Raw genomic sequence first — 9601 nt, 5'->3', positions numbered from 1 at the left:
CCTTAAAAACCAAATTACCAAGAAGCCAAACTACGTACATTTACATCTCCATCACTTCTGAGCAAATCCTCTCCAAATTTTCCCCTCAAATTAAAGGTTAGTTATCCATCCTTTCTCATATTTTCTCCTGCTATTTAATCCGTTTAGCCTGAGGCATATATGATTACTTATTGATAAAAGTTTGTTTTTTAACCCAAAAAACAAAATTGTAAGGAAAAAAAAATTACATTGGCTTCGTTGTGGGCAGATTTGGGCTTTTGTGGCAGTTATTAATGTGCAGAAGAATAGTTTGTTTTATAAGAAAACTTGGATCAGTTTGAGTTTGCTTCATTACTTGTGGATCTTTTAGGTATTACACTGAAGAATAGTTTGTTATATAGAACAGATTGTAGGCAGGTACAAATGATAACTTTTAGGGATTTATTTTGGTAAAAAATAAAGAGAATACTAACACTAAGTAAATGTGTCATATTTAGGATTTTGATTTGTTTTAGAATTGGTTAAGCAAAACAAACCAAAGATGTGATATGGGCTGAGTGTGACTGTGTTCATATATGTAATATGGGCATTTAACCACATTGTTAAAGGATGGTGAACTGTGTTAGGAAAGGTCGATCAATCAATCAGTCAATTAATTAGGCCTAAGTCTCAAAATAGTTGGGGTCTATCATATATGAATTCTTTTTTCAAAAACTTGTGGTTTTCCTGTTTTATGAGTTTTATGTGTGTCTGTGTGTTGAAAGCAGGTTTTTGTTGTCAACTTCAATTATTGCTGGTAATTTTAGAATTCGCTGTGTGTCACCAACTTCCTTCTACTCAAATTCAATTTTTGCAGGTAATTTCTTTTATTACGGAGTATAAATTGGAGTGTTTAATTTGTTCATTATGGTGTTGTTTTTGTAATTTTTTCTGCCAAGACCTGTTTTCAATGGTTGATGGTGGCTAATACCATACAATTATTTTTTAATTTTTTAAAATCAGGGGATAAATTCAACTTTATAAATGTCAATAATGTTGTTCATCTCCATTATCTTATTACCAATTTATCATACCTGTTTTGGGCCGTAGTGGAGAACAAAATACGCTCAAGATGATAAATAATCGAACAAAAGAGAAAAGACATCCTTCTCTAAATACACAATGCTGAGAGCTTAATTGCTTAAGGAACACGGAGGTAAACGAGGAATAGTAAAATGTCATTGTAAAGAAGGCAAGTAGTTTGGGAAAACGGAAAAGGGTCATTCCTGCCCCTATACTATTAAATATTAGTTATTTGTACCCCGTTATACTATTCAACCCTTTTTATCCCTACCGTTAGTGATATTGATATATCTACTCTCTAATTAATGGTCCCAACTGGAACACATGGCGTAATCCTAAGATACCATACCTTTTTCTTTTATTTTTAATTTGCATTTGCGGGGAATTAAGACACCCGATTTGAACCCACTGATTGACCCGATCCAGAACCCTTTAACGGGTTAAATTAAATGCCCCCTCCAACCCGTTTATTTCATTAAACCCCCAAAAGCTATACTTCTACCGTTTCTTCTTCTTCATCCATCCCCAAATCTTAGGGTTCTTCAATCTCCATATTCTTCAATTTTCTCACAGTTGTTCCCGTAAATCAGTCATTTAGTTTCAACAATGTCACAAGATAGTTGTTCGTCTCAAGAAGTTGGTTCGAAGAGGAGGTATTTATGCGATCTGACTGCCCACTACTTTACGACTTACACTACATGCAACGCTGGTCGGAGATTCTACAAATGTCCTAAACCTGATGTGAGTTAATTAATATAATTATTGTGTTGTGATTGTTCGATTCTTTTCTAGATTGAAATCATTTCAATTATTTTTCCAGAAAACTTTGTGTGGTTATTTCGAATGGGTTGATGAAGTATTATCGGACAGAGCTGTGACTGTTATTTGCAAGTTGAAGTCGCAATTGGATGTAGCCAAGGTTGAAAGCCTGAAATTAAAGAAAAAGTTGAAGCAATGGAGGCTATAATTGAAGTTGGAGAGACCGAAACAAGCATGTTGAAGTCGATGTTGGATGCGGCTTATCTCAAAAGGGACTTATTGAAGAATAAAGTTGAAGAAATGGAGGCTACAAATCAACTGGAAAGGACCAATTCCAAGAAAATGAACTTAGTTATTTTGATATCATGGGACCTATTTGGTACCTTAATTGCAGCTTGTTTGATGAATTAAATGATATCTAATGTTGTGGTATTTTGTATTATTAAGTTAATTTAGGTTGGGATATTTAGAGCAATGTATTGTATATTATTGTATGTTATTAAATGCCTATTGTATTATGAAGCAATCTAGTGTGTGTTGGGTGAAAGATGAAATTAGCCATGTATTATGATAACCCATGTGTTTACTGCTGTTCATTTTGGATTTTTTCTCGTGTTAGTTATAAGTAGTACTTTTGGCAAGATGAATAATGTAGTATCTATTGTATTAAATGTTCTTGCACCACCTATCTTCATTGCTTATCTGCTGAAGATATTACAGTTTGAGTATGAAATTAAATATCCTTGAACAAACTAAGTAGCTTGTATCTTCACTGTATGAGTATCCAACTACATCGAAAACATCCAAATCTGGGTTCTCATAATGTTCAACAATAACGTGACATAAACTGAGTTTGTTCAACAATAGCTAAACTGGTTGATACATATAACATGACATTAAAACTATTAATTTACAATGTTAACTGTTAAGGTACAGTTAAATTGACCTACGGATGCCATATTATCACCCTAAAAGAAGTTACCACCTAATTCATACTATGACATCCAATTGTCATCACCAACCTAGCAAAAAAAGAGTAGCAGTAAATGTACTGGCCGAAGCCATAAATTACATCACCAACCAAATTATTTTGACAAAAAATAAGTCCTAAACCATTACTCCAAAAACCTACTTCCCATTACCCCAACATAATACCCTTCTTTCCCTTTCTTGGTTGCAATTTTCTAATTTTTTTTCTGAGCTTGCATCTCCAGTTGGTTGCTACTTACAACATTTTTTTCCTTCCATGTGAGTCCTCTTGGTGAGTAGGGCAGGTTTGAAGGATCACTCACACCAGCTGAACCACCTCTTACGGGGATAACTCTTGACACAGATGGAAGACTTAGTTCTTGTCTCACTTGAAGCCTTGTCCTTGCCTCTGAAATAATTTTTGGCCTTATAGCAGGGTCTTCTTCATCTGCAAATTGTGGGGGTAAAGGTCTACTAGAAATATCTCTTAGATCCGAAATGACATAAAAAATAGTTGGGGTAGGATTGAACACAAGTGGACTGTTGGAGGCTTGACTATTTTGAGATTGTTGGGGACCTGATAATGGTATCTCTTAATCAATGTCTTCATAATCTACAGTTCTTTTCCTTTTCATTGTTTGCTTTCCTTTAGATTGTGCACTAGATGGCTGTCATAAACAGAATACAAAGTGTTAAATAATATAAAGTTTACTGTTAAAGACTTATAGTAGTAATAATTACCTTTGTACACCCTCTTGTATTATGATTTGGTTCTTCACAGTTGTTGCAGTTCATGGTTCTCCCTTTCCTTGAGGAAGACCATTCACCTTGTCTCTTGCTTGCCTCATCTTTTTGCTTATTTCTCTTCACTTTATGTCTGCCAGCTAACTTCACCAAATTTGGTGGTTCCATGGCTTGTGATGTGTCTATTTTTCAGAATTTCTCACCCTTGACAGGCTGCAATTTATGTGAATAAGCCTTTAGAGCAGCATCTTTGCTGTACCACCAATGCATTTGCTCTAGAGGGTCATTCCTCTTGTAAATCAATGCTTTGATTGTGTGAGGACATGGTATTCCTGAGAGTTGCCATTGCCTGCAACTGCATTGCTTCACTTCCATTCTGACAGTATGTTTATCTTCTCCTTCTCTAATCTCATAACCAGCATCTCCATTAAAGTGAAGCAAACATGTGTGAGCGATCTTCAAATAATTAGCATACAATTTCATGCTTTGTGGACTGAAGTCCCGAGTCCATGACTTCACTTGAACTTCATGTTCTCTCAATAAGGTTATACCCTTAACTCTAATATCTTCCAACATCTTGACTATTGGTTTATACCTTGCATCCAAGATCCATACATTAAATGACTCTGTGAAGTTATTGTTCGCTGCCATGTTCTTGCACACAGTGTCAAAATAAGCTCTACACCATGACTGGGGAGGATAATGTAGCAAATCCCTCATAGCATCTTCATCCATATCCCCCATATTCTTCAATTGGTCTTGAAAATCCTCCTCATAAATGCTCCAGGCACACCACCATAGAAGCTTCTTCATCTCCCCAGATTTCCATCTCTTACACCAGTTAGCCTCAATGTGTCTAACACAATATCGATGGTTAGCTTAAGGAAGTATTGTTCTCATTGCCTCAATCAGACCCTACAAACCATGATCCAAACAGAAAAACAAAAAAGATATACAAAACAGTAACTTATAGCAGAAATGAAGTATGAAAAAAATAGAAAAAATGCTGAAAACTATGAAAAAAAACAGAAACAGTTATAGGAAAAACAGAAAACAGTGAACAGTTATGAAAAAAACAGAAAACAATAGCTGAAAACTATGAAAAAAACAGAAATCAGTTATAGGAAAAACAGAAAACAATTTGTTTACTATGAAAAAAATAGTGAACAGTTATGAAAAAAAAAAATAACAGCTGGAAACTATGAAAAAAATAGAAACCAGTTATAGAAAAAATAGAAAATAGTTATGAACAAAAACATAAAGCAGTAGTATGAAAAGTACCTTTTGCTTGTCTGAGATGAAAGTGTATCCTTCTCCATTCTGTAGGCCCAATGACCCTATTAACAATCCTAAAAACTAGTTCCAAGTCCTCTTTGTTTCTTTGTCCACTACAGCCCATGCTATTGGATAAAAATGGTTCATTGAGTCTTGACCAACAGCAACTAGAAGATGTCCTTTAGTTTTTCCCTTAAGAAATGACCCATCCAATCCAATAAAAGGCCTCAAACCAGCCTTAAAACCCATCTTCAGTGCATTAAAACAGATATACATTCTTAAAAACAGAAGATGTCCTTTAGCTAGTGCATCTTTTGACAAGTTAATAACAATATCACTTCCAGAATTACTTTTCTTCAACTCATTGGCATATGCCTCTAGCTTATTATACTCATCTTTAAAGCTTCCTTGTAGCTTATTAAGAATCAATGCTTTTGCCCTCTTGCATTTTCCATGGCTAAGATTTAGCTCAAATGCATCTTTTATGTCAGCCCTCTTCTCTTTCACTTTATATTTTGGATTATTTGATAACTTCTTCTTAAAATAATTTGCAATAGTAGAGTAGTCAATAGTGCTATTATCATAAGCAATATAGGTCATGATGTGGGTTTAAGGTCTTGATTCTTACCCCTGGATAATTTCCATCTTTAGAGATTAAACAAACAAATGGGCAGCCAATTTGACACTCATACCTAAGTCTTGTTGTATCACTTTTTTTAAGAACTATCTCTTTCTTATTTTCCATAGCATAGAGTTTTAGACACTTCCTAGTTTCAGAGATGTCCTTGAAGGTCATACTCTTGTCTAGTTCCTTATAATCATTCAATTGATCAATAATGCTCATGTTTCTTTGAGTTGCAATACTATCTAGTTCATCATTGTCATATTCTGAAGACTCAGAATCATACTCATCACTATCCTCACCTTCAATTGAGCTACAGTCAGTAGAAGCCTCGTAATCATGTACTACAACCTCATCATATTGAGTAATATTAGGTACTTGGACTGACATCTCACATTCCTCAACAACAAACCAATTAATAACATTATAATTGTAGCTATCAGTACCAACCATTTCTAACAGACACCTAATACCACTATCCCCTTCAACTTCATAGTAGCTACCAGAAGGGGCAGAAAAAATAAGTTGTTGAATACCAATAAACCCTAATTCATTACAAAACTCATCTACAATGTCTTTATATGAAAGGAGGTCAGAGTCATAATCTGTCCAAGTGTGCAATAGGTTCTTAGCATACTTCACTTGTGGCTCTCTAATTCACTCCCCACCATAGTTGAATATTATGTCCAGATTAACCATATTAGAAATCTGAAATTAAATAACATAAAGAAAGATTAGATAAAAAAACATAGGCATAAAAGAACATTAAAAAACAAAAAATTTCACATAACCTAAACCACCATAGCCATAAAACCATCTCCAAACCCTAAACCACCCAAAGAAAACAGAAAAATGGGACCAGCACATCAACCAAAACAAAGAATTTCACAAAAAAAAAACTAAAATAATCGGATTACCCCACATTCATGACCACTAGTGAGTAATATTACCCCACATGCAGTAAAGTCAAATTTGGCCCATAAAGAAAAAGCCAAAAGTTGCATTAGAATAATCAGAAATTGCAGTAAAAACCATTAAAAAAATCAACCAACACACGAATCCCTAAATAAAGATGATAAAATCAAAAAAAAAACTTAAACCCTAAAATCGACCAGATTAAACGTATAAAATAAACGCTATCTTAAGACACATTACTACAATAATATAGGCTAACAAGAATGAATGTATCATTTTGGTTGAAGAATAGTATCTTTACACCATAGGAAATTGAAGAACCCTAAGATTTGGGGATGGATGAAGAAGAAGAAACGACTGAAGTAAAGTTTTGGGTGTTTCAAAAAATAAACGGGCTTGATGGGGTATTTAATTTAACTCGTTAAAGGGTTCCGGATTGGGTCAATCAGTGGGTTCTAATCGGGTGTCTTAATTCCCCCCACATGCGAATTAAAAAAAAAAGTCTGGTGTCTTAGGATTGTGCCACATGTCCGTTCCAGTTGGGACCGTTAATTAGAGGGTAGATATATCAATATCACTAACGGTAGGGATAAAAAGGGTTGAATAGTATAACCGGGGGAGGGGGTACAAATAACTAATATTTAATAGTATAGGGACAGGAATGACCCTTTTCCGGAAAATACATTTCATAGTGGAAATAGAAAGGAGAGTTCATTCCATTTCGAAATTGTTATATTTAGCTTTTCGTCCATCCTTGCCTAAGTAGCGGAATTGGATTCTGTTTGATTGGATTCACCTGACATAATCTTAATAGGTTTAGAAAGAGAATTTTTTGTTATTGGAACGTACCGACTAGTTATGAGCAGCGGCGAAGCTAGAAATTTCTTCAAAGGTGTTCAAATTTTTAAAAAGTGAAAAAAAATTAATTACGACAAAGGGGTTCAATATGTGTTATATACTTTTAAAACGTAATATTTTACCTATATACACAGTGTAATTTTTCGACGAAGGGTGGTCAAAGTGTAATTTTTCGACGAATGGTGGTCTGTTGACCACCCTTATAACCATGTGGCTTGGCCACTAGTTATGAGCTCGGATTTGATTTGGTCCATAACCTACTGTTGGATAGAAGAGGTATAAATATTATGTGATGTGAGTATTTTGAACTTAAGAGTCGTAAAATTGTCTTGCCTCTTTTACACTCTATCTCAGATTGATCTTTCATTGATTTGACATGATAAGTTAATAAGTACTCAAACCCAGGCTAGCAAGTATCAGGAGCAGCGTTTGATTTATAGGGGAAATAGATCATTTTATTGCTCAGTCATCTTTAGATACAAAAAAGAAAAAGAAACAAAGCAAGAGAAGATTTCAAGAATGAGTAATTCCCGAATAACCATGTAAATACATTTTCTGTATTAGGGACAACGACAGCTGAAACAGTATCACTATTAAGACTCAAAGAGCGTAGAGAAATACATTTTCTGTATTAAAATATTTTCTGTTTTAGTAATAAAAGTTTGAATATATATGTAGAAAGTGAAGTAGTTAATTTGTTGAGGAAACTAATGTGCATTGATCTTTAAGAGATGAGAACTGACCATTTTTGCCAATGATGGATCACCTCTTTCATTCACCAACTTCCACGTACCTTCATTCTTTTGCTCATTTCTTGGGGTGCTGTATTATTACCGGTCAATATGGCTAGATATTCTTGCGACTGTGAGAGTGGTGAACCGGGTCACTCTTCAGACCATGTATTCAGCTGTTTTCTTCTTTGTCTTTGATTCCTCCGGTTGTGGTGGGTTGAAGGGCAAATAAATGTCTAGTCTTGGCAGTTTTGGTTGCATTGTCCTCCTTGTATAACAGATACCTGTAATTAAGGGGGGGGGGGTATTACTGTTGATGTTATGGTATGATAGCTGCTGCTTTGGTTATGTAAACTAGTGGATATTTCAAATGGGTTTAAAAGTTACATTATGTAGTGATATTAGATTAATACTCCATCTATTCTCATGTTTTATTTTCTGAATTTATTTTATATTGATATACATCCAGTAAAGGAACTTCAAAAGGTTCTAAATGCGAAATTAAAATCAAGTTTCAGTTCTTGGTTTCCTTACTGATATTGAATGGTTGACATTGCACCATTGACATTTTGGAGTTCAATGTTGAGTTGGCTGCCAAGTGATACTGAAGTTCAATAGCTGCTTATAATTCTTCTTTTTTTTCCTTTTTTTATTTGATAAGTGTTGAACTTTGTTAGTTCTTATGAATCTGGATATAATAACTTCTGTTTGAAAATTTTGATATGAAATTTACCTACATATTTATTTGGTGTCACTTTGATCTGATCAAAGGGATAGAGAAGCTGTTTCTGGGAGACCCTCAGCTTAGAGACAATAGTTCCGTAACAACAACAGAAACCAGAAAAATAGTATCAGCATCATAAAATATAGCAAATAAATGGAAATGCCAAAATGTGAAAGACAACACAAATGTAAAACACAACAAAAATCGCTAGTCGTCCTAGACAAAACACTATCAGACTAGCTGGCGCAGCGAGGAGAAACGCTCGACTACCCCCTAACCTAAAACTCTAATGTTTGGCCTCCACACTTTCCTATTTAGGGCCATGTCCTCGGAAATCTGAAGTCGCGTCATGTCCTGCCTGATCACCTCACCCCAATACTTCTTAGGTCGTCCTTTACCTCTTCTCGTAACTGCCATAGCCAACCGCTCATACCTCCTAAGCGGAGCATCTAGGATCCTCCTCCGCACATGTCTGAACCATCTAAGACTCGCTTCCTGCAACTTGTCATCCACGGAAGCCATGACCACCCTCTCCCGAATATCCTCATTCCCAATCTTATCCATCCTAGTGTGCCCGCACATCCATCTCAACATCCTCATTTCTGCTACTTTCATCTTCTGGATATATAAAATCTTGACTAGCCAACACTCAGTCACATACAACATGGCTGGTCTAACCACTTCTTTGTAGAACTTACCTTTAAGTTTCGGTGGCACATTCTTGTCATACAAGACTCCAGACGCTAACCTTCATTTCATCCACCCCACCCCTGATACGATGCGTGACATCCCGTCGATCTCCCTATCTCTCTGGATAATAGATCCTAGGTACTTGAAACTCTCTCTCTTAGGGATGACTTGTGAGTCAAGCCTCACTTCCACGTCTGCTTCCCCTGACACGTCGTTGAACTTACACTCCGAATATTCTGTCTTGGTCCTACTCAACTTGAAACCTTTAGACTC

The 9601-nt window shown here is 35.5% G+C and overlaps 1 protein-coding gene and 1 long non-coding RNA gene across 4 annotated transcripts; one reads left to right on the top strand and one right to left on the bottom strand.

Moving 5' to 3' along the window:
* Nucleotides 1–2374, top strand: LOC104246518 (uncharacterized). 3 transcript variants are annotated; one of them, XR_715977.2, is made up of 4 exons: nucleotides 1–96; nucleotides 747–835; nucleotides 1632–1782; nucleotides 1862–2374. It is a non-coding gene; the product is annotated as an uncharacterized lncRNA (long non-coding RNA). The 3 variants fall into 3 exon arrangements; XR_715978.2 differs by having other exon boundaries at nucleotides 1615–1782; XR_011407405.1 differs by lacking the exons at nucleotides 1–96; nucleotides 747–835 and having other exon boundaries at nucleotides 845–1782.
* A 1328-nt stretch (nucleotides 2375–3702) lies between these two features.
* LOC138868905 (uncharacterized) lies at nucleotides 3703–4832 on the bottom strand. Its single transcript, XM_070146483.1, has 2 exons — nucleotides 4795–4832; nucleotides 3703–4369 (listed from the first exon to the last, which is right to left on the bottom strand). The coding sequence occupies exons 1-2, from the start codon at nucleotides 4830–4832 to the stop codon at nucleotides 3703–3705; spliced, it is 705 nt and encodes a 234-aa protein (XP_070002584.1).
* Between the last annotated feature and the right edge of the window lie 4769 nt (nucleotides 4833–9601).

The sequence above is a fragment of the Nicotiana sylvestris genome, chromosome 5, assembly GCF_000393655.2.
Source record: "Nicotiana sylvestris chromosome 5, ASM39365v2, whole genome shotgun sequence".
NCBI lineage: Eukaryota > Viridiplantae > Streptophyta > Magnoliopsida > Solanales > Solanaceae > Nicotiana > Nicotiana sylvestris.
Note: the sequence above shows the minus strand (reverse complement) of the source record. Positions and strands in the feature narration are given on the sequence as shown.